General features: G+C 42.5%; 5 protein-coding genes across 5 annotated transcripts in view; all 5 read left to right on the forward strand.

The window, feature by feature from the left end:
• The first annotated feature begins 893 nt into the window (after nt 1-893).
• On the forward strand, nt 894-2,971 carry hoxc11a (homeobox C11a). Its single transcript, XM_054782159.1, has 2 exons — nt 894-1,677; nt 2,739-2,971. Exons 1-2 carry the CDS (start codon nt 909-911, stop codon nt 2,969-2,971), a joined length of 1,002 nt encoding a protein of 333 aa, XP_054638134.1. The 5' UTR covers nt 894-908.
• Nucleotides 2,972-9,071: 6,100 nt separating this feature from the next.
• On the forward strand, nt 9,072-11,732 carry hoxc10a (homeobox C10a). Its single transcript, XM_054770797.1, has 2 exons — nt 9,072-9,738; nt 11,349-11,732. The coding sequence occupies exons 1-2, from the start codon at nt 9,087-9,089 to the stop codon at nt 11,621-11,623; spliced, it is 927 nt and encodes a 308-aa protein (XP_054626772.1). The 5' UTR covers nt 9,072-9,086; the 3' UTR covers nt 11,624-11,732.
• Nucleotides 11,733-12,229: 497 nt separating this feature from the next.
• Nucleotides 12,230-25,836, forward strand: part of LOC129178481 (homeobox protein HOX3-like) — a 50,588-nt gene continuing 36,981 nt past the window's right edge. The window contains exon 1 of the mRNA XM_054770769.1: nt 12,230-12,372. The gene's annotated coding sequence lies outside the window, so the exon portion shown is untranslated. The remainder of the gene's footprint in view (nt 12,373-25,836) is intronic.
• On the forward strand, nt 17,905-19,996 carry hoxc9a (homeobox C9a). Its single transcript, XM_054770703.1, has 2 exons — nt 17,905-18,546; nt 19,328-19,996. Exons 1-2 carry the CDS (start codon nt 17,994-17,996, stop codon nt 19,570-19,572), a joined length of 798 nt encoding a protein of 265 aa, XP_054626678.1. The 5' UTR covers nt 17,905-17,993; the 3' UTR covers nt 19,573-19,996.
• On the forward strand, nt 23,012-25,002 carry hoxc8a (homeobox C8a). Its single transcript, XM_054770715.1, has 2 exons — nt 23,012-23,738; nt 24,334-25,002. The coding sequence occupies exons 1-2, from the start codon at nt 23,303-23,305 to the stop codon at nt 24,642-24,644; spliced, it is 747 nt and encodes a 248-aa protein (XP_054626690.1). The 5' UTR covers nt 23,012-23,302; the 3' UTR covers nt 24,645-25,002.

Raw genomic sequence — 25,836 nt, forward strand, 5'->3', positions numbered from 1 at the left:
ATTTGAGCAGAACCCCCGTAAATAGCATTTATAAGGAATTAATACGTTGCGTAAAGCTTACTGACACCTGTATTTAACCCTCTCTGGTGCAACAGGCTCGCCTGGCAACCAGTATGGAAATAAAACGGGAATCAAAACGCATCATGAATGCACTGAGAGATCAGCGTGAAAGTGTCGTGGATGGTCCTGCTGAACACCCACAAGCACTGCCCCGTGGACTGTGAGAGTCCCACCTGCTGAATAACCCCAAAAAAACAATCATGATTGAGCTTATTTATTATGATATGCAATTGTTCTTTGACTGCTTTACGCAGCGTGGGCCACTCTCACTGACATGCCTCCATAGTCACTTTCCAAAGGCATATTTTATATTACTGTGCGTAAATGTCAGTGTCAATAATACTGTGGGTAAAATGTAATGTTGAGGAAATTATACACAGGGATGACCATGGACTTCTGACAATAACAATAATGATGATAACAATAATAATAATAGTGTCTTACCTGTAAACCCCCACAATACTGTATACACACAATGTGCATATAAGTACATTATGTGTGTTCCCATGAACATAAACACAACAAACACACGCACAAAGTATAGATGACTAATTGTCAAATCAAATCTGCAGGTCCTGATTTTGGTGGTTGTGTATGAAAATGATTCGTTTGAACCACTCCACCACCACCACCACCACCACCACCACACCAACCCACCCCCCGTGGATGTAACAAACCCCAACCACTCCTACACATGCAACTCTTCCAAATTGATATATGACAATATCTACTTTCGATCACGTGTCCGCCAGGCGACTTAGACGGATTGCGCGTCATCTCGCCTTCCCAAATTTTTCTCTACTGCTGCAGCTCGTTTCCAAAACATCTTTATCGACGGAGCGCGAAAGATGTTTAACTCTGTGAACCTGGGCAACTTCTGCTCCCAGACGCGCAAGGACCGGACATCCGAATTTGGAGACAGGACGGGCTGCGCGTCCAATCTCTACCTCCCCAGCTGCACTTACTACGTGCCCGAGTTCTCCGCCGTCTCGTCCTTCTTACCGCAGGCCCCGTCCCGTCAGATCAGCTACCCATACTCTACTAACCTCTCTCAAGTGCAGCCGGTTCGGGAGGTGTCCTACGGTTTGGACCCGGCCAGTAAATGGCACCACCGGAGCAACTACGCATCGTGCTACTCGGCTGGAGAGGAGCTGGTGCATAGGGACTGCCTTCCGCCGTCCACCATGACAGAAATGCTCATGAAGAACGAGAGCGTGTACAGCCACCACCATGCACATCACCACCACCACCACCACCCGGGCTCCAACCACCCCTCTGCGGGCTTCTACTCCGGCGTGGCCAAGAACAACGTCCTCCCGCAGGGCTTCGATCGCTTTTTCGAGACGGCGTACTGCAGCAGCACGGACAATCAGACGGACACTTGTTTACAAAAGGCGGAGGGGGGGAAGCTGCAAGGCGGTGGCGGTGGCAGTGGTGGTGGCGATCCCCAGCAGCAGCCACAGCAGTCCGCCTCAGCAGGCTCTGTTCAGGCAGCCTCGGAGCAGGACAAAGACGCAGAAGACGACGATCCGGATGAGGAGCACACCAACTCGGGTTCTTGCACGTCGTCCTCCGCAGCCACCAAGGAAGGCACCGGAACCAAGAGCAGCCACTCCAGTAGGTATAAGCTGTAAAATGGGGGAAGAGGTTAAGGGGACTAGCCCGCTGTTTTGTCGCTCTCATTTTATGTGGAGTTTTATAAGCATTCAAAGGATTTTATTATAACCTCACAAAAGCTCTTTCTTGCAATGAGAAGAATTTTTACGATGGGAAAGCGCTTCAAAAATGGCCATGTTATACACACTCCATACTGGGACAGTCTGTGTGTGGCTTTTTTTTTATAAAGAGAGACAACGCTATTGTGACAAATGGTAACTTTGATCGTGAACTTGCATTGGGCGTTTTATTAAGGGATTTGCTTTCTTCTTCTTGTACCCGCCGTAGATGTGTAAAAGCCAATTGGGCAGAACATTGCTGTTGGCGTCTTGTGAAATGTTAAAAAAGGCTGCATGGCTTTTTGACCGTCCATGCGCGTCCATGTTGCACACTGTCTTAGTAGACGCATGCATGCATGCTGGCCCAACACAGCCAAAAGGATAAGTGGGAGTTTTATAAGAGGAAATGTGGATTTGTAGCACTTATAAACATGTGCGATTCCATTTTTCCCCTCACTTCAGCACTAACCATATATTTTTTTGCCTTTGGTTAATTTTTTTGGTAAGACGTTGACCCTTTTGCATAATGTATTGTTTTCCTGCACCAAAAACAATTACTAACAAAATTCAAATTCCCCTAGTCACCTGTTTGCGAGTAAGTTATAGGTCCACGGAGGACTGCAAAGGCCATTGCAAATGTGGCCAAATACATTTCTGCTGAGTGCCAAGAGTGTGTAAATTGTTAGTTCAGCTCCAGTGGAATGCAAGGGCACATAATGCGGTGAAATGCATTTTGTTGTCGTCAATTCATAACAGATAAACACATGCTTAGATGCTGTCACTTGCTGTTATTTACTCCAAACGGTTGAAATATTTAACGCTCTTAGCCTCATCTCCCAATGACACACAAGGCGCATCACCCTTAGTGTATTTTTATACACAGTTACTTTATTTTGCATTGTTTGTATATTGCCCATAAATATATATATGGGATAATATATATCAATTGTATCTATTTTACAGGCACTCCGCGTACAAGGAAGAAGAGGTGTCCCTATTCCAAGTTCCAAATCCGAGAGCTGGAGCGAGAGTTCTTCTTCAACGTTTACATCAACAAGGAGAAACGTCTGCAGCTCTCCCGCATGCTAAACCTCACTGACCGCCAGGTTAAAATTTGGTTTCAAAATAGACGAATGAAGGAGAAAAAGCTAAGCAGGGATCGCCTGCAGTACTTCTCCGGGAACCCCCTGTTGTGAGTGGGCAGCGTGCATTGCCACAGTCTCGGTCAGTGGCACTGAAGCTCACCTATATCCACTCACGTCAAACTATTGTAAACGTGGGCTTCAAAAGCATCCTCTCATAAGGGGAGGGGGGGGGGGACGCTGTATCACAAACAGTGCAATGTGGACTTTTTTTTAGGCCTGCATGAGGTAAAAAGTTGCCATTTTCTTATTGCGCACGGGTGGCGGTGAATTTCTAGCTGGTTCTCAGAAAATAGGCCTATAATAATTATTAAAAATAATCACTTATGCTGGTATTGAATATGTCTATTTTATGTTTATTCCAAATGTCCACATTTTTTTTAAATGTAATAGTTTGTAATAGTTTGAACCCTTACTGCGCAACTATTGGCTCTCCCCTCTGGTCCATGTACATAGCATATCATATTCTAAGTATTTCTTGACCAGAGTGTGTGTGTGTGTGTGTGTGTGTGTGTATATATATATATATATATATATATATATATATATATATATATATATATATATATATATATATACACACATATATACACATATATAAATATAAACATATGCAATGACAAATGTGACGTCCAATCTGTGAAATTATACCCCACGACACACACACGCCTCTATTGTACAGAGTAGCCAATGCAATGCACTTGTAAATATGTTTCTCTCTCTACATCTCCCTGCTGCTATTCTTCACAACACTGCCCACACTCCTTTAACAGCTTTAATACCAATACTCGTTAAATTATTTGGTGCTTTTGATTCCATATAGCGGGGGGGCACACTGTCGACCTGTGTATCATTAATATAATACCTATGAAATAAACTCAAAGCATATAGGCAAAAAGGATGACTTTTTGTGCTTTTTGTACGGTTTGCATTCATTTATATCCCGCCTGAAATAACATCTGCCTATAAATGTGTGTATATGGCTTGCATTCATAACGCATTTGTCTCGTAACTTGTGTCCATGCTCATGTTTGATGGACATTGCAACGTGCGTAAAACAGATTAGTGTCAACATTATACTGCTATACTGCCTTGCTCTGATTTTTCTTGCTATTTTAAGCTGCTTTAAAGGGGCCAATGCTGCTTTCCACCAAAACTGGAAAGACAGAGAGTGCAATGATAACCTCTTTTAGTGCCCACTAAATGGAATCCCCACTCTTGTTGTCCAGTCTAGACACCACCATAAAGACAGAGGCACTAAATGGCTATTTTTTACTCTTAATTGCACCTTCTGTTCGGGCCGAAAAGGCGTTCTCTTCCGCAGTAAATAGTAAACATGCAAGGCTGCATGTCCGAGGGGGGTACATTTGCCAAGAGCTTTCGACATGAACTCGGACGGGGTGCAAGTATGCATACCCCCGACCCCCTTCTGCACACCACCGTGTATTTTTTGCAAAACTGTGATACCAGTCTTATCAAATTTTAGTTTAAACTCCCCACCCATTCCATTGCTTAATAAATTCTTTTTTTCAGCAGATGTTGTCTACAAGAGAAGTCAGTGGAAAGGAAATTGAACATGTTTTGTCACGTTTCATTTTTTCCTCATGTTCTTCTTATAATGTCTGCACATTATTCCTTATACGTCCACTGCACTACATTTTATAATGAAATCTAGTCTTTGAACTTCAATAATGTCAAGGCCTTCACCTTTAACCCGCTGCAATAAAGTGGAATCAAGGAGCTCCCTTTCCCTCCCTCCTTCAGCCCGGATATACGTGCGTGTGTGTGTGTGCGTGTGTGTGTGTGCTCGCGCAGTGCAGTCTGAACTGGCCAATGGGAATGAATGGGAACAGAACCTGGAATGTGTGCAGGCTTCAACTTTGACCCCTCGCGTTAAAACCTACAGCAGGTAACTTAGCCTACTTGGGGACGCCCAGTAAATAGGCTTTATTGTGCCTGTAGACTTTCTCCTCTCCAGCCATGTTTGATGCTATCTATACCTGTATTTTGCTTGTGTGTGTGTATGAGAGAGAGAGTCTCGTTTGATTGCTGCCTTTTTAGCTCCTGTAACAATCTGTTATATTATGGCTATCTTACATGCATAGTTAAGTGTTTAATTCTGCATGAATACGACTAATTTTAGGTTAACACTGACCCAGTGGTCAAGCTGTGTATTATCCTAACAGAAAAAAGAGTGGGTGGAGCTTGTTTTGTCCACGTGACATACACTTCCTCTTTTATGCTGACTTTTTTTTGAGGGGGGGTTCTAATCATAATCATTCATAATGTGCAATGCTGTCAGAAGGGGGAGAGGGGGTGTCCAAAGCATACACTACAGAGATCAAGGCTGCAGGAAAATCCCCCCACTCTCTCACCCACCCTTGGCTACACCCATCAACCTTGGCCCTGGACCATTTCAAGTAGCTCTTGCCAGTGTTGCCTCTCTTTGCCACACGGGGGCTAGCCAAAATTCACCCTTCCCACCCCCACCCCACAAGCCACCAAGGCTTCTGTATGTGCCGTTTTCTTTCCTCCACGAGATGTTGAACATGTTTCCTGATGTGGACGGTGACATCACGGTATAACAAAATTCTTCCTCGTTTGGTCTTCTGCAGGAATGTGTCACCCTAACTTGTGTACTTGCGTGTTGTGGTTGGAGGCAAATAACCGTGTTTTTTATGTAGGAGATTAAACCTTCAAAGTTTAAAGGAAAATGAAAATATACTGCATAAAAACTGCTTTCTAATTACAACCCACAATCCTGCAAAAAAAAACAGTTGCTTTCTTTTATTTTGGTCAATTGTCGGCATTTAAAATTAGATAGTCGTTTGGTTCCTGGGTAGATGACGAAAAAACTATGACTCAGAACTCAGATAGAATACAGTGGCAGCGTGGGGAACTACAGTGCAACCACCTTTGAAATAATACATAAACCAACCACCTTTAAACACTGGCTGCGCGGAGAGCCAGACAGTGTTTGGTAATTAAATACCCTCAAAATGCTAGTAAAGAACAATAGAAAAATTCTACATAATTCAAAAGAGAATCTATTGTCAATTTTGGCCCAAAAAACATTTTCTTTCTAGTGTTGCCATTTATTTTATAATACAAAAAAAATGTTGCAGTTTTCTATACATTTTTTAAATGAAGTGACTACATGTTTGTGTTTTTCCTCCACAAGCAAATGTGTTGAAGGCTTTTGACTGATTTTATACTAGAGTGTCCTACTCACATCTCAGCACCAATCCTGTTCTATGGGGCAATAAACAGTTCAACGCAATAAAACGAGCTCCTTGTTATTGCTGCACAAATAACCCTCAAAAACGCTCTCATTTACATTAGCAAATTCGTCAGCTTCCCCTCGCAAATAATTCATTCTCTTATTCATTCAGTCAAAGGCAAGGAGTTTTTGGACCATTCGTCATGTAGTGTTGCTGAGGTGTGTTTAGGTGTGTGTGTTTTAACATTTAATAATGTACGATTGCTCTCCTTGGACGGCGCTTGCCGCTCTGGTTTTTAATTAAGAAGGTACATGATTCTGGCGCCATAAATTTGCACTTGTGCACGCAGTGGACAGCACCATGAAAGAGGACACAAAGCACAAGTTTCCTCGCAAGATATTTAAAGAGGCTGCCAGGAGCAAATTAGTGGTGTCGCCCAGGTACTTCTTGATTTGTGCAATAACACACTCACTCATATGGGCAGGATGCAGCTTCTTGTCACGCAGCTCCCGACAGTCATCGTAGCTTACAAAAAATAACAGCCTGCAGTTTATCCATCAATATGACGGAAATGTACTGGTGAAAGTGCAAGGTTGTACTTAGAACAAATGTAAATACCCCGCTAAACTCACGCTGTCATTCATGCCTCGTGTGCGAGTGGCCCAAAAAATATGTCACAGAGGTGCAAAAAGCATTTAGACAGCAAGAATGCACGTGTCTTCGCGTTGTTTCGTTCACTTGTGGCATTAATACAGCGTGGCTCAACAATGACTACATTCTCACATTCCAGTGTCATATTACTGCACATATTGTGTTTGTGTGTGCTATAGACTCGTTAGGTTCGTTATATGTTATGATATGTTGTGCCCCATCTAAATAACTGTTGCGACCCGTTATTTTTCATTTTATTCAAATATATTTGTGGCACCACAAATGAAAAAATCCTTTCCCCTCAACACACACACACACACACACACACACACATTCACACACACATATACACATATACACACACACTGTTCTGTCTGGGCAGTCTCAAATGCAGCCCTCAAGTGTGAAGCGACACACAACTTGACCGTCACATATGCGGCATTTACAGAATCCATTTTTCTTAACTTTTAACATATAGAAGTGCTCCCTACCCTTTTGTTTTGCCCTCCCCCGGGTGGAGCCGGCAGACGTGACGTGTGTGACACATTTCTGTCTATTTGTTTGAGTTGGCAAAAGCTCCAGTTTAACATTAAACCATAGAAAAGAACACACAGAGACACAGTGACTTATATTATTTCCATCTTTAATTCACAAAGCTCATGGCTGTCACATGTTCAGCGTATGTGTTTGCCATCAATAAGGTCACGGGGCCTTTGCATGTTGATAATAACTTTTCGTTTGAAACTGGTTCAACTCGTTCAATGCTCTTTGAAGTGTTGCGTGTGTGTGCTAATGTGCTTTTCTAAATCTTATTTTACATGAAGTCAAACACGGGAATGCTATGTCTTTTTCATAAAATATATATTTTTAAAAATAATTATAATGAAACCATTATTGTTTTGTTTAACTGTTACACAGATACCTTCAGGAACACTGTTAGTAAACTGCTGCAAAGCCTGTCCGAGAGACGAAACACTGATTACAGCAGACAGACACAAGTGTCATGTGCTAACCACATTGTTTTCACACACAAGAGTCATCACCACAGATTAAACGCATCGCAGTAGGGGTCAAACCATGCGTACACTTCTGTGCAGACAAATCACAATAACTTCAAGTTGCTTCACACTTTACTAGCATGTCTGTTGCCGTATGTTTCACGACACACTGGATTTTTTTAAAAGTCTCATTATTTTATTTATGAATCGATTGCTGTGGTAAATATACACACACCAGCTCCTCGCGCCCAGAAATAAAATAAACAGTGCACTCCGACGTACAGTATGACCACCGCCAAATTGAAAGCACATTGCTCGCAACAGCAATGTCATCAAAAATAACACGACTGTAAATAGCCATACCTCAATTATTTCATGAGTGTGGATTATTTATGAGGCTGTAAAAATGATGATTGCCAAAAGTGAAACAAACAAAAAGCAAACACTTGTGCCACTTTTGTTCCCAAAATAATATTAATAATATATAATGATATTAATACTGAAGGCTTACTACACCATTTCATGGAATATTTGATTTAGCTAACAAATAGTGTTACCTTTGTTCATTTCAGGTTGTAAAAATGTATCTCATTATGTAAGAATTATTTAAAGACAGTGAGGAATCATCACTGTGTGTTGACGGTTGGCAAAGTAAACATTTTAGGATCACTGCTGAATTCGTAATATGTGTACTTAATAATACAATCATGCGCCTTTCAGCAAATAGGAAGCAGGTCAGGGCAGTAAAAACATCGAATTCCACCGTTTTAATTCACTCCTACTGTACAGTTTGATATTTTGAGGGAAATGTCCGATAGACGTTCTTTCTTACCTCCTGGTGGCATATGTAAAAAAAAAAGGCAAATGCCAAACCGTCTATCGTTTCGTCTCCATCAAGCTGGTCTTTTACAAATATTGCTAACAAGAAAGACTTTGGCTGAAGACAAATATGCCCCAAAAGCCACGTAGTTGGTGTGAGAATAACGTCAGCTGCAGCAGCCTCCCTTTGTCTGCCATGCTGAGGCCTTGTTGTCCTACCCTGCCCTTGGCCACCGGGTGTCGCTCTTGCTCCACCACAAACGCCTCTTCCTTCCCAACTTGACCGCGCTGACGTCACAGCAGTCTGGAGCATCAAGGCCACTTCCACGCCGCTATTGGTCTGAAAATCACATGACCAAGTCTCCCAGCATCCATAATTATGTTCCTGATATATTTTTTGTGCCCCCCCCCCTCCCCAAAAGATGTCAGCATCCTACTGTCCTGATTCTCTTGGAAGGATCCAGCAGTGGCGGTAAAAAAATGTCATGTCCCAATAACATAGCAACTGGAAACTTCCTGATGGATTCCTTAATGGGAGGATCATTATCCTATAGGGGCGACGGTTACTCCAGCGGGCCCGGGATGTACATTCACGCCGCCCCGGACTACAGCTACTCCGGTGGGAGAAACGTGACCAAGGTGGCGGCGTCTTCCCTCTCCAGGGCTGATGGGCTTCCCGGCGGTGGCCTCCCGCTCGGTAGCTTCCACGATGGGCCCTACCTGCCCGCGCAGCTGGCCGCATGGAGCTCCAAGTCCGGAGGGGACTCACAACCTGTTGCCCCGTGTTTACAACCGTGCAACGTCAAAGAGGAGGCGTTTTGTGGCCGCTATCCGGATGACAGCAATAAGAGCAAGGACACAACAGAGCCGGCCGTCTACATCCGGCTGGGGGACAATAGCTGCGGGTCCCAGCCCAGCAGCTCCTTCCAGGTGTACGACGCCGAGAGGACACATCAGCCGGACGACCAGCAGCCCCCCTCCGGATTCTCCCTCACCCCCTTAGCCGCGGCAGAGCCGGGTTTGAGCCAGCAGTCCGTCCGGGAAGTTGGCAAGGCGGAGGATGACAGTCAGGACAGGAAGCAGAAGGCCAAAAATGACAGCTGCTCAAATGACTCGGATACGGAATTAAAAGGTACAGCAGCATTATTGTGTTTCACTCCCCCTTCTCCTCTCACTATTGAGTGGAGGATAGGGCAATAATGCAGCTATTTGACACAGCTGGGGTTGTGCAGCCTGCGGCATTAACACCTTTGCATTAATGTGACAATGTGAGACAAGCACTTATCATCAAATAAACACACGCTGTCATTCTTTCACCTACATCTACATTTTAAACTGTCATCATTTACGCCTCCAAATTGTGCTATCAACGTAAAATACGACACCTTTATTATTATCATATGTATATATATCTTTTTTAAAATCACGGTGCTTTAGTTTGTTTAAGAGAGAGAAAAAAAGCCCCGGGCAACATTTCTCAAGATTGCACTTTGCCAGAAGATTTATTTAAATGCATTTACACTCTTACACCGGGGCGACAACGTCCTGTGTCGTTCCACTTTTACAATACAATTATTTTTAAGTGAATGCTCGTGCACGACTTGTTTTTGCCCGTCTTAAATAATCTTTTAAGTAAGAGTCGACTAATGCAATTTTTACTGATTAGGCTCGCGTTATTGTTCCCATGTGCGCTTGTTAAACTGCTGTACAGCTTTCCGTTCTTTAGCTGTGATTTGAATCACTGTGTTGTGTTTTTCCCCATTCCGATCAGTGTGTTTCTGAATGAAATGTTTTGTGGTGATGAAATGCGCCACACACCGAGTGTTCACAGTAGGTTAATTGTAGCTGTGCTGTGTGTGTGTGTGTGTGTGTGGAAATTAACTCCATGGAATCTCTTTAAAGACACAATTTTGTCTTGATAAAAAAATGCCTGTTTTATCAGTCCAAATATTTGTTGTATTTCAGCTTTTAGGATGCAGCTCCTATACACAACACCTTTGGCTCATAGTGCACCAAAGTAATAAACCTTTATGTGTGTCTGAGGTCCAACACCGACAGTAAAACAACCACAATGGAAGTGCTTACAGGGTTCATCCTAATTCAATTTAATTAAAAACCGAAGCAGAGGTGATTGTAACAGGAAGCATGTTCTCTTGTCAAAATAAGAGTTGTTATCCAGGTAAGGCTTGTATTTTCAAAGGTCATTGTTAGCTATGCACAGCCACTGCAGCAATGCAGCACCGGGAGACATGCTCGCTAACAGCCGTGACCCCTATCGATGGATACAATAGTTAGATAGCTGGTAACGGTATTGGTAAAGTTCTAATTGGTTTGGAACGTGCATACGAGTTACATTGGAATACATTATATAGTACAATTCAATTCACAGCAGATAATCATGTGATATGACTCTAAAGTGTGTGCTGTACTGCATACACTCATGCATGCTGTGTGGTTAAATCAGGGTTTAGTTGAGTGTGCGGTTTAAAAGCAATGCATATTTTCTTTCTTTAGGAGATGCTAAAGCTCCAATAATGATTATGTTTAGGCAGCATGGCTCTAAAATATACACGTTTTGTTATTGTACATTTCTGTACGTTGTGCACCAATGTTTATGCTATGATAGATCGATACACAGATTGAATTCAAGCTATCATGCTATAGCAGGCTATGACGTTTTTTTTTTAATTGTGCAGACTAGACTCAAGTTGCCTCATGTCTGTCTTTGTCTCTGTGGGACAGATCCTTCCACGGGGAAGACCACCGGAAACTGGCTAAAAGCCAAGAATGGAAGGAAGAAGAGGTGTCCCTACACCAAGCACCAGACGCTGGAGCTGGAGAAGGAGTTCTTGTTCAACATGTATCTGTCCCGCGAGCGCCGCCTGGAGATCAGCAGGAGTATCAACCTGACCGACAGACAGGTCAAGATCTGGTTCCAGAACAGACGCATGAAGCTCAAAAAGCTGAGCAGGGAGAGTCGCCATAGGGAGCATGGCGCTGTCTATCACTACATCTAGAAACATCATCACACACACACACACACACACGCACACGCATGCACACACCCACACGCGCACACTACATACACGTACACACCATTCATAAACTTCACCTTAACACACACACATAGAGGTGTGCCTTCTTATAAACTCTTAAAGCCAGATTTTTTTGGGCTGAAAAAAAACCCACGGACGTTTGTTTTTGGGAGGAAAAAAAGGAGCTGTGTGTCGATGACATGCACGCGTCCACTTGTGCACGTGCACGAGATGCCCAAGCAGCCACGTCACGGCCAGCCGCGTCAAAACAACCCACAGAGGGGAGCAATGTGAGCCAAGTTGTCCCTGCAAAAAGTGTGAAGAAGGGAAGACAGATAGAAGGAGAGAGAGAGCACCAGGCCACTTTTAATAGAAGCGGGAGACCATAACCTTGATTTAAATATTATCCAGGTGACCACAGTAAGTCAAGGTCATAAAATTCTAATGTCAGCTTCGCCCTGGAAAGCGTTGGGGGTGGATTTTATGATCTGCAAATATAATGTGCTGCAGCAGTAAAGATGCGCTTAAAAGGTGTGCGGCGAGAAGGAGGGCAAATCCTGCACACAGCACTGGCTGCAAAGTGCACGATCCACGCTGGGAGGCTGCATGGAGGCTGCAGCCGGGATAAAGGAAAGATGGAGGATAAGAAGGACAAGCATGGAGGAGCACATACATCCATCAGGGTGGGAGAACACGTGGACAGGAGAGGCGTCTATTGGAAGCAAGTCAAGGTAGGACACGGTTTATTTCACCTAATCTTTCATATTCCTGTTTTTGGAGAGAGTGTGGCACATCTCTCAGCGGGTGGTGACTTTGTGATAGCTCTGGAAGCATGCATGCCTCTTTATACTTTATGACAACTTGTGTGTGCTGCTGTTTGTTGCCTGGATAAATATGCTTTTGCCTGAGACATTTTGCCCATTTAAACCATGTAGTTACGGTGCAATATATGCGGATTGGGATTATTATTATTATTTTATTTGCTGTTTTGTGTCTGTATGTGTGTGTCTGTGTGTGTGAGAGGGACAGAGCGATCCAGCTGGTGTTTAGAAAGTCTGCAGCCTGGTGACTGGTCTGTTTGTATTGTTTGCAATACTCGCCGTTGTCTTCTGGTGCCACTGTCTTTTTGCGTGCCGTCTCGTGGATTTTTACCCCTTTTTCGCGAAACTGAAGCGTGGTTTAGGTAGTTTCATGTTGTTGGGGTTGGCTTCCTGACTCGGCAACAAGAAACTGCCTTGATTACGTCAGTTCGTCTTCATCAAGGGGCACAATTTCATCCTAATTTCAACCCCTTAAAGGGTTTAGATCCCCTCAAATGTCACTGTAAACGACCATGCCGCTGCAATGTGTGCACAGGGGTGTAATGATCTTCATTTGCTGCTACTGTGTTGCATGTGGTAAACACACGAGCTTGTAAACAAAAGACATCTGCCATTGATGGACGGATGCATGCATGGCTGGTTGGATGGATAGACACACAGATGGATATAAAAAATCAATATGTCTGAGGCTTTCAATTTATGCTGCTTCATGTTCGTCACCTTGTTGGAGGGGTTTTATTTCAGAATTGTGCTGCATACACGCCAGTGCTGAACTCATGGCAGCCCTTTTGCATGTTTGTATCAAACATTTAGCATTTATGAGCTAATAATATGCATTTCTTACACTTACTGTATTCTTTAAGTAGGTGTGTAACTACAACACTCACTTAATCATACACAAAGAGGGACCAAGTGTGCTGAAAACGACAATACTATTGATAGTCGTTACATTGAGCCAGTTTTCATTGTTTTAAGGTCATTTGCATTTCGTATTAAGAATATGTCACAACTATTCTCAGTAAACCACACACGAATTTGGGCCAAATTTTAATATCTAAAACAATAACAATATTTGTGCCTCTTGCAGTCAACATTAATATAGTAATCACACCGTTATAGCCTATGTATTGATTAGCATGTATTGATTTTCCAATGAAAGATCATTTGCATGTTAAAAATTGTATTATAAACCACTTTTCCTATTTTGTACACAAAGTTGACCGACAATAGTTAATGCACTATTGCAACAATATTCGACAATGTCGAGTCAGCTGATGACACTGATGGTGCCAGCATGAGAATTTTCTTGAAAAATGTAATTACAAATCTTACATGAAAAACACGTAAACCTATGTTTAATCATACACACTCTTGAGTCAAATATATAATGTACAAATACTGTATATAATATCCAATAAGAAGTCACATCTCATCCCTTTGTGTTGCATTAGCTTGGACGAGTAGACATGTCTGTCTGTATTACTGTCTACCTATCGCTATCTGTCTCTCTGTCTGTCTGTCACCTGTCTGTCTATATTTCTATATATCTATATCTATATCTATATCTATATCTATATCTATATCTATATCTATATCTATATCTATAACTATAACTATATCTATATGTGTGATAGCCACATTATCGCATAGTGTAGAAGCAAATGATCATTTTCTGACTGTATTTAATTCTGTTATTATACAGGCAGCCATGTGCATGGCCTACATTTTGTGTTCCCCTCAGGCAGTACGTATTTACTTGCGCATATGTGGACAGTACAATCAAATAGGGAAGAAAAGGAATCATGCCAAAGTGACGAGCAAAAGCTAAAGGGGTCCAACAAGGTCTGGATGGAGCATTTGCTGTGTTGTTGTTTCGCAGTCTTCCTGTAGCCATCACGAGCCGCATGTTTACTACTTCTCTAATCCTCTATAGTCAGTGTTTCCCTGGCGGCGGTGCAAATTGCAAGAAGGAGGACAGTCTGGAATCCAAAGTCACTTTCATTCAGCTATGTGAATGGGCGTCTTCTCTTGGAATGTTTCAGCCACAAAGACTTTTACAGCGCCGCAAACAGTTCACCCTAAAACCATATAAACATAAAGCCATTTATTTTCACTTTGTAGATGCGCACAGGAACTGAAGTCGTCAGACGCTCACTTCCTCCAAGCGACACTTCAGCAGAGGTGTGACAAGACACTGCAGGACATAACAGGAGGCATAACCTTAAACGCTTACTTTTATTAATCATTTCAGGGAGCCCATAAATATATTAGAAATAATAATTAGTATAAATAATATGGAAGGATTACCGTCATTACGTGATATACAGTATGACCTGTATGTCTGTATATATATATATAGATTTATGATAGAAAATAGCAAATAAAGTGTGAGTTTGTTTCAGTAAAAGTATCAGCAAACTATAGTAATTATAATAATAATAATAATAATATAATTATAATATATTATAATTATAATGATAAATATATTATTGTGTGCTAGGGCCCAGACATGTATTTTAAAAGATGTTGCAACTATTGAAATATTATCCCTCAAAAAACATACTGTTGTAATGCAATGTCAATTCTACTGACCAAAGTAACTTAAAACTTGACTTGGACTCCATGTGCAGCACACGTTGCTGATTGGTGATATTATTTTGAGGCCAAAAAATGTATTTGAGGCCGGGTTGATTTGTTATGGAAATCCTGATTGCAATTTCAGCGCAGAATACTACTAGAATACTAATACTAATGCTAATGCTAATACTAATGCTAATACTAATACTAATACTAATACTAATACTAATACTAATACTAATACTAATACTAATACTAATGCTAATACTAATACTAATACTAATACTAATACAATACTAATACTAATACCACCTTTTAGTGAATAAACGACTTAGCATCATGTGATGATATTTGACTCCTTGTGACTGCACTATGAACCTCTTTAATACTGACTGTCTTGTGAGTTTGGGCCAAAATAATGATCCAAAGAACGACTCGGCATGGAAATATTCAGGCCACTGTTTATTTAGCTGGGATGATGATGGCTTGCCTTTTTGCTCTCATATTAAGAAGGCCAAGCACTCTCGTCTGCTAAAAAGATTTTCAAACAACAAATACGTTGCCCATAAGTCGATTATTAAACGAACAAAAATCCTTAAACCTCTAGAAAGTAAAATTTGGGAGGTATTGGACACAATATGCATTAATACATAGCGGTAATATTAGCACGTTATATTTGCAAGACGTCCTAAGTGTTTGTTATACTCAGATGTGATACAGATTTAAAGCTAAATGAGATAGCATATTCTACTGACGCTTGCTTTCCATCGCAGTATTAATTTAGATGCACTACACGATGACAAGGAGGATGATAAACATTGCTTTTTGTTTACCATACAGCTTCTTATAGCTCAGGTGGTTTATATAAATTGACAACGTGGAATGCAAACAGGCGAGACACTGCGTCAATAAGATATCTGAATATGAAATATCACGAATATTTGCAACTCGAGATGAGGGAATAAATAAGCAGAAGCTGCCATAACTATTGATGTCTTAATGCAATTTAATTGTAGAAAAACAAAAAGGTAAAAATAAGTGCAGAAATGAATAGCAGTAAGGTATTCAAATTAGAGGCACACACAACAAATTGAAAAGCATGTCGCATATTTAAAGCATCATATGTGCTACAGTATCACATAGCCACTGAACACTTTCCACTGAGGTTTAATGGCAGCAGCAGCAGAATAAACAGACTTAGACCTTCAACCTGCAGAGGAAAAAATCACAACTTTAAAACGATCTTATTGAAGTTAAGGAGAATTTATAGTGAGCAGCATACATCTGGTGAAACATTTGACTTAAGCTACTCTCAGCTCTGCCGTCTGGCCTTTTACATTTCATGCTTGAATCTGAACTCCATAACACACATTGCTACCCCAAAAGCAAACACAACGATAAATACCGGCAGTAGTAGTTGAATAAAATAGTAAAACATGAAACTAGTTTTTCTGCTTCTTTTGTCACCATCTCGCACATGTCAATATTTGCCCACGTTTCCAATTGTTCCTGTTTGAATTAATCAGCACAACGAAGAATGAAATTTACTCCACAAGCTTGCAATTAAAACCTAGTTAGCATGTACAATTAATCTCGTGGACTGAAATAAACGTGGACGTTATTTAAAGCAACTGCCCCCCAAAAAATGACGCGCATGCTCGCAGTCAAAATGGTCATTCGACATAAATGATCACATGCAGAAGCAGATCCCCGCATCAGTCTGAAAGCAGATATTTAACTTTAAAATGAAAATAAAACTTAATGGCTCTTTAATGGATCGGTTATTCTAATTGTAGCCCGCATTGCAGCGTGTTTGCTTACCGCTGCTTGTGCGCAGAAGCACCAGAATGTGCTAAGTGGCAAGTGGCAGTATATTGCAGGATAAATCAGCACAATTAGCCCACGTTACCTCCCTTATGTGAGCTTTAAAAAAAAATGTAACGAACCCTTTTACCTCCTTTTTGGTTTGCAGTGTCTCCCTAATCTCGGCGCAGCCTTACTTTGTGTGTGTGTGTGTGTGTGTGTGTGTGTGTGTGTCTGCGTGTGGTGTCACATGCACACATACACGCACACACACACACGCACACACAAGTATAAAGTTGTGTTGGTTTTTATGTCAAGAGAGGGACCGGGATGCTGGCTTATTAACGACACGTTTATGAACAATCAAATGGTTGTCCTTAAAATTTATTGACAGGCATTAAAACTTGAACGGCCACTATGTGGAATATAGCTGCACTAGTGGGCTGCCTGTCAACAATGTCGGGACCCACTTCTCCCTTGCTATTTCCCCGGATCCCCTTTTTTGGAAATGTCGTTGCGCCCTTTTGAAAGGAGCGTACACTTTATTGTGCGCATCCCGTGTTTGCCCTGTGACTCAGTCTTTTGTCTATTTAACTGTTAACACAGTCGCTCCTTGTAAAGAAATAAACAACATGTCGCATACGCACATGGAAAGTGGTGTTTATGGTAAGACGCACGTTAAGGTTGCAATGTTATCCATTGCAGCGGCATAAAGCTGGAGGATTTTGCAGCCAAGCAGAGATTGATGACACCATCAAATAGTTCCGGGCTCAGTTTCATACGCAGTGTGCGCATGTATCTGCACTGCGACTGCACGAAGATCCTCTATTAGCACTCCCCCACCATGTTTTATTGGCCAAAAAACAAGCAGATATCACTGTGGAGGTTACCTGTAAAGACATCCGCTATCAAGAAGAAAAAATTGTTCAATCCGGTAAAGCGCAAGGCTATTCAGGGGTAAGTGGCGCATTGATCCGCCATACAATTTTTGTGGGGTAAATACAGTCACGTGACGTGGGGGCAGCCAATCGCAGACGGCCAAGCTCGGAGAAATAATTACCTGCCTTGATTGTTCTATGGCCAGATAAAAAAGTACACATACACTCCATATAATAATCGGATGCATGTAAAAGAGTCTGGGAAGCTTCGACATGTCGACCACGGGTCCCATAAGTAATTATTATGTGGACTCCCTGATCAACCATGACACCGACGAGGTTCTCGCAGCAGCAGCGGCAGCAGCAGCGACTCGTTTCTCGGCGCCTGCCTCGCACCCTGCCGGCCCACGTCCCACGTCTTTAGTCCCGGACTGTGGAGACTATCCCTCATGCAGCTTCGCGCCCAAACCTGCGGTGTTCCCCACCTCGTGGGCCCCCTCGCAGTCCTCGATGGTCTACCATCCGTACAGCCAGGCTCACTTAGGGACAGACTCGCGGTACGTGCGCTCATGGCTGGAACCCATCTCGGGAGCGGTGCCTTTCCATGGCTACCCGGGCAACGGCAGGCATTACGGCTTGAAGCCAGACGCGTTCTCGGAGCACAGAGCTGGCGATTGCCTCGGTAGCACCGGGCGGACCTACACGGATTATTTGTACTGCTCATCCTCGGATATGCGGGAGAAGACGTTGCAGAGCCTCCCTTCGCCCGAACCGGAGCTGCTGGCTGCTGTGAAGCATAAAGAGGAGAAACCGGAGCTCGACCCCAGTAAGTTCCAGCTACTTTTACAGCTTTTTCTTGCTTGGAAGGACATCGTCTGTAAAGTGAAATTATACACTCATCCCCCCTTTCTGCTGGTTGTATAGCAACTATAAAAGACAAACGCTACTGGGCTAATAATACTGGGGCTATAAAAACCTCACGGGGTTGTAAACATGCTCCAAGCCCACAGGAAGACGTTGAATTTGGGTGTAAGAAAACCATACATTGCCTTGTCTTTGGAAAACAGGAATGAGGTATTTATACAGCATTATGGCCATTATGGTGTCCAAATATTGGGTGTGTATCAGACCCAGGTAGTTTCAGACATTTTAGGCCTACCAATGAGGACACAGCAATGTTTTATTTCATGACCCCACCTATAAGATCATACGAGTGCAGAATGAGTGTAAATACATTCACATGACCAATCCATGCAACTTGGGGAATGTCTAGAACGCACTAGACGAGGACCTGTAAAGGCTTGAACTATGGGCTACTTTATGGGCCAATAAAGTGAATAAGCGCATTGAGTATTTTACGACGGTGTTACTTACAAGTTAAGGGGACACGGAAGCAAATAAGTGCAAGCTGTAGATAGTGCATGCGATGACTTTCGAATATTTAATATCGCCTTTAGGGACATACGCGTGCACAAATTACATTGTTGTCGTTGTCATTATGAACCCTTAGCCATGCTGCTCATGCGCAATGTCCTCGCTGATAACATTATTGTAAATATGATGAATATTATTGTAAATAATAATGAACACATGTATTTTCTTTGCAGATAACCCAGTGGCAAATTGGATCCACGCCCGCTCCACCAGGAAGAAGCGGTGCCCTTACACAAAATACCAGACTCTCGAACTGGAAAAGGAGTTCTTGTTCAATATGTATCTTACCAGGGACCGCCGCTACGAGGTGGCCCGGGTCCTCAATCTGACCGAGAGGCAGGTCAAAATCTGGTTCCAGAACCGGAGAATGAAGATGAAGAAAATGAACAAAGAGAAGAGCGACAGCAAGGAACACTAATATTGTCATAATTACAACTGTGGACAGCACACGTGAAGCCAACCCCTTCATTTCTCTTTATATTTATCATTTTTAACACATCGTCGAGACTCTTTGATGCTTGTTGTTTTTCTACGCACATTTGTCTTCATGTAATTCATGAAAGGAAAGCTAATTCAACATTTGCATTTTAAAATACTTTTTTTTGTAAGGGAAGTTCTAAAAGTACAAATTGGGCGCCTCGTGGCGCTCCAGTGAAAGCGAATACTTGAAATCCTCTGTATTTCACACACCCGTAATTTAGGTTGCAGGTGGACTATTTTGTACAGGATGAAAACACATTGTCTGTCTTGTATTTTTGTGATAGTTGTTGTGTATCTCTTTTTTGGACTGTAATATCCTATACGACTTTAACTGTAGAGTGTAGATAGAGAGTACATCTGCAAATACAAACATAACCACCAAAAACTCTTGTGTTTTGTGTTGATTGTGGATTTCACTTGTGTCCGTCAATGCAGGAATAACATGGCTGCACAAACCAGAAAACAAATGTTGCACTAATGTTAGAGATTATGTGCCTGCAGACATAACGTGTCGTAGGTTGTGTAAGGCCACAAACGTTGTGAGTGCAGCCTATGCCACAACTGAAATATTAATTTGCACTATTCAATAAAATATGAGCCCTGGTTTGCTAACCACACTTCTCAATTCATGTAGTGATAAAGTGAGGTCCAGCAATTACAGAAACGTTTACTGTTGCATTTACGGCGTGCCTTTGATTGTACACGCAACAGTTGTACAAGCAAGAACGAATTGACAGCAACATTTGGCGTGGAAAAGTGTGCAATATGCTTACATTAAAAAAAAGAAATATATAGTTTGATCCCGTCCTGCATGAGAATGTGACAGTGAGTCTCACATTTGTTCCCTGGTTTATAGGGCCTAAATTGCCTTTTTGTGGTGGCGAACAATAAAGACAGGATGCTGCACTTTTCAAAGCCCGATCCTGTGCGTTTCCGCCCGGACACACACACAAAAAATGCCACTTTTTATAACCCCAAGCTGAAGCTGCCTTGTTTGTCTCAAATGCAGACCAACAAAGCAAACTCGGGCGACTGGCTAGACGTCTGGCCTAAATGACTTTATGGTTTTAATGGACGGAGCTGCAGGACTCGTTCAAAGGAGCCCTTGCGCACCTTCAGGGGAACTAGACCCAGCTGCAACCCCCTGCCTCATGCACTTCATCATATCAGTGCTCTATTAACCAACCATTAAATGAGGAAATCGTTATTTATCAATGAACGTCTATACTAAGGCCTAAATGTGCAGTATAAGACGACACTGATAATAAAAAACACATCCATTGCAAGTCACGTAGCTCTTATTCAAGCAAAATGGCCACATACTGACATGATTTGGACAAATGGGGGCATCTTGTTGTCCCCACCACAGTGCTTTCTGATTGGTGGATTCCAGCCAGCTTGTCAGTTTAGAGGCGCGTATGGACGCTAGATGACGCTGTTGGTCCACGTTTTGCGCAACGGCGTCTATGTGGAAGCACTTTTCCGCTGCCTTTTTGTGGCTTGTTCAGAAAAATGAAGGCTGACGTCAGCAATGACAAAATGACACACACGGTCAGCAACCGCATTTAGTGTTAAAAACCACAAAGCTGGACTGTGGAAAGCAGGGAGATGAGTGTTGTTCTAACATCCTTTTAATGAGTGTGTATGTCGTATTACAGGGTGTTCTAGATCTCATTGTTTGCTTTTAAAAAAGTAGCATCCACCAAGTTGAGGTGCTGCATTTGCTGCGTATTGTGTGATTATCAAACCAGCCATATGTTAGTTGGGCAGCATATTTACTTTTGCAGACTAAATAACACAGTCTTCCTTTAATGTGATTTTAAATCTCTGGGAACATCATAAAATATATTTTAAAATGTACTTCAAAACACCACAGTCAAGTATGTAAGAGTAAATATTCATATCATGTTGTATTAGTAAACCGGTGCATCATAACATCAGTACATTACATCTGAATACTGACAGAAAAATAATTTCTGCAAAATTGCCTTAAGTATATTTCAGTTATAATAATAATAATAATATTTAATGGACATTAGTATTAATTGGTTGTTGTAACACCAGCATTAAGAATATGTGTGCGTGTGTGTGTATGACAATGATTGGCAATCTGCATATTTATAGAGTGTGGAAGGTCTATAAATTCGCCCAGTGCGCCTTTCATATTTTACGAGGATGTGTATAAAACGTTAGTGGCCCCACAAAAAGCACACGGGCATATTTGGAGACTGTGGAGAGAGAGTGAGCCCATATGAGCATTGAACTGGGACTTGCTAGTGCTGATTGCAGCTAAACATCCAGTGTAAAATTTTATGAACTCTTCCACACGGGGAGATTTATCCTCGGTGGCTTTTACGGGGTCATTGAGTGGCACCTACTATTCATAGGTCGTGTTTATATTTGCGTGTGTCCGTGTTTTACAGCGCTGAGTGCAAGTGTGTGTGTGTGTGTGTGTGCTGCCTTGGCCCCCTTTACTTGATACACACTGAGGTATGCATGCATGTTTTGTTGTATAAAGCATCGTTTGCTGCTGCTTAAATGGTTAGCTTTTGCGCTTATATGCATGCATCATTTACTGGTGCTGAGCTCTTATGGCGCCAGACACTCGTGCTCTTATTGTGTCGGTGCTGCTTATAGCATCATCATTTGGTGATTATTGTGTTGCTGTTAGTGTTTGTGTTCTTATAGTATCATTAATTGGTGATTATGTTGGTAATATGTCAGCATCTGTCCTGGTGTTGATGTTGCATTATATCTTCTTAAAGCATAATTTTGTGCTTCCATAAGTGTGTTATTATAACACCAATAGTGGTGCTTAGGTTGCTGCTTGTGTGTCTTATACGGTTGTTGTGAATGGGTGTGTTCTCATGGCATTGAGTGGTACTTTTGTTCCTATATTTGTGTTGTTTTGTGTGTGTGAGTGTTTTTATTGTGTTGTTGGTGCTTTTGCTGTGCTGCTGATTTTGTCTTATTACAGCAACATTCCCTGATGCGTATCTGTCTTATTATTATTATTATTATTATTGTTATTGCCTTTCTGGAGGTCAGGTATAACGCAGAAATGACGTTATCGGCTTCACTCTTTATTTACGGAAGCAAACCATCCCCCACCCCCACCCCCCAGGACCTTGCCTTTAAATGTAAACGTCGCACAAATACATTGATGAGCTGATCATATATGATGAGTGCAGGTGTGCATATATCCCTATAGGGCCTCGTGTCTGACCGCTGTGCAAAAGATGAAGGGGTTGGGGAGGGAGGATGAGGAAGGGGAGGAGGGGGCGCCTGCGGTGGGGGTGGGAAGCTTAAAAAAAAGGAAAAAAGGGCACGCAGCGTCTGTGACTGTGCCTGTGGAGCACGCCAAGCTTTAAGTTTAGATAACACACACGCGAGCCGGACTTGAGCTTGCAAAAAGCCGGGCAGAAAAACAACAAGCGGCAGCAGATCGGATAAGAGGAAGGGCTCGGAGAGAGTGAGCTGCCGTGGATTGTCCAAAGGGGCAGCGTTTCTCCAGTTCCGGTTTTGTCTGTCTGCGTGTGTGTGCACGCCGTGTGCGAGTTGGGACCCCAAACAAAAGGCTGCCATCACCCTAACGGAGATCTTCCACCGCCGTGTGTGTGTGTGTGAGAGAGAGAGAGACAGACGCTCCGCTGGATGCAAAACCAAACATGAGCTCCTATTTTGTCAACCCTCTTTTCTCCAAGTACAAAGGCGGCGAGTCTCTGGAGCCAACTTACTACGACTGCAGGTTCCCACAAAGCGTCGCCCGCAGCCACACGCTGGTCTACGGACCCGGAGCGGCCGCGCCGGGCTTCCAGCACCCGTCCCATCATGTGCAGGACTTTTTCCACCACGGCACCACCGGCATCTCCAACCCGGGATACCAGCAGAACCCGTGCGCCCTGGCGTGTCACGGCGACGCCGGCAAATTTTACGGATACGAAGCCCTGCCGAGGCAAACGCTTTACGGTAGCCAGCAAGAGGCGAGCCTAGCGCAGTACCCGGACTGTAAATCGTCGGGAGGCTCGAACCCTGGTGAAGGACAAGGCCACTTAAATCAAAACTCCTCTCCCAGCCTTATGTTCCCATGGATGAGACCCCACGGTCAGAATCTGCTTTATTATTATCATTATACTCTTTCGGTGTGTGTGTGTGTATGTGTTCATGTATATGTCAAATACAGATGCATGTATGTGAGCGTGCAGTGTAAAAGCAAATCATACTGGGAACATGTAGAGGCGGCGCTGCAGTGCAGCACATGTCCATACAGCTCGCATTTACTGCCAATTAGTTGTTCTCATCAGATATTTCATAATCTCGTGCTGTGCAAAGTCACAGTTGGAACACGTGATGGTGCATACGTGGGGAGAAGATCTAAATGTATAGGAATGTGTATTTGAGTGGGATCATTTGACCCACACTATAGTGTTCCGAGTCGTTTTGACACATTCTTCTTCTTCTTTCTTCATTCGTAATATTGTTGATGTAATAATAATAATAGTGCACTGTGTAATGCTACAATGATATATGGGGCCTATACGTGCATATCATGTGTGTAGTGTAAGTGTATAATGTTAAATGAACTCCTCCGTGTGGCTGCATCGATGTTGTTCTAGAGCATCCATATCAGCTATATCATATGTATTTATTCATGGGGGACCACAGCTAACCTTTATTCCGTGGCTTTATTCCACTCAAGCCCCGGGACGACGCAATGGAAGGCAAACCTACAGCCGCTACCAGACTCTGGAACTGGAGAAGGAGTTCCTCTTCAACCCTTACCTGACCCGCAAGAGGAGGATCGAGGTGTCGCACGCCCTGAGCCTCACCGAGCGACAGGTGAAGATCTGGTTCCAGAACCGGCGGATGAAGTGGAAAAAGGAGAACAACAAGGACAAGTTTCCGGGTCAGAGGGGAGAGGCCGAGGCTGAGGAGGAGGGCAACGAGGACGGTGAAGGGGAAGAGGGAGAAGAGAAGGAAGCGGAAGAGAAAGACGAGACCAAGGAGTGATTTTATGGTCCTTTTTATGGTTATATGGCTGAAAAAGAGAAGGAAAAAAGGTCTCATAAACAGAGCAGGAGTCACAAGAGCATCATCTTTATGACCACCCTTTCATTTTGTCAAGTGGGAACAGGAATCTCAACAATATTCCTGACATCTACATGCCTCTATATGCACATTTCTCACTTTTCAACAAACGGGATTACCAATTTTACCACCAAAAAAAAAAAAAAATAGAGGCTACACTTTATTTTATATACTAGAGCTGCTGCCCTTGCAAAACAAAACAAAAAGGGAAATAAAACGCATGTTAGATTGAGAAAAAAATGGCCAAGCTATTTTCTTTGGACTAATTTCTTTTAAACCTCATCAGAATCAATGTAGCCGACCAAGATGGAAACCAACCTGTGCTGTAAATAGACAAAAAAGAACAACAATAGACACTGTAAACTCAATGGGGGAATTTTAGTATAATGAGTGTTCAGTCATCATCGCAGCAGTTTGTACAAACCACCCACTTTTATTATGATTATTATTACATTATTGCTATTGTCATTGTTACCGGTTTACTATTTTTTAAACAGCCATGAGCTCCTAACACATTTTCTTTTGGAGGATGACCAGGGAATTGCAATCGTTTGAAATCCTTTGATGCTACCTAAACCTGGGGATAATTGCAATAGAGATTTCTGAATATAGAGATTTCATACGGTTTTTAATTTGAAAGTGTTATATATATATTCTCACACACACACACACACACACGCACACACACACCAATCATATTATTAGGTAATGTATGTAGCATTTATCCAATTATGTACACTTGTTGAAGACAATTCTTTGAGTCTTGGGAAGACAATTAGCTCCAAGCCAAGCCAAGCAATTAAGAGATTGTTACCAGGCACTACCTAAACTTCAGAGCCTTGCCTTGGCAGAATCCACACTTGCACTCCACAGTGGCACACGGCTCTGAATGAATGACAAGCTATTTCCCCAACAACTAAAACTGCCTATTACGCACATTAACTGCGTGAACCTGCAACAATTACAGCAAGTTTCCTTTTTATTTGAACGTGCTGGTGATATAGAGTAGTTGTTTTTGCACTGAATATAACCTTTATGTACGTCTTGTTATATATTGATGTTAACAATTATGCTCGTTTCCTGGTGTTTCTCCTGTGAAAGACGACGTTGTGTC

Source organism: Dunckerocampus dactyliophorus, chromosome 1 (assembly GCF_027744805.1).
Source record: "Dunckerocampus dactyliophorus isolate RoL2022-P2 chromosome 1, RoL_Ddac_1.1, whole genome shotgun sequence".
NCBI lineage: Eukaryota > Metazoa > Chordata > Actinopteri > Syngnathiformes > Syngnathidae > Dunckerocampus > Dunckerocampus dactyliophorus.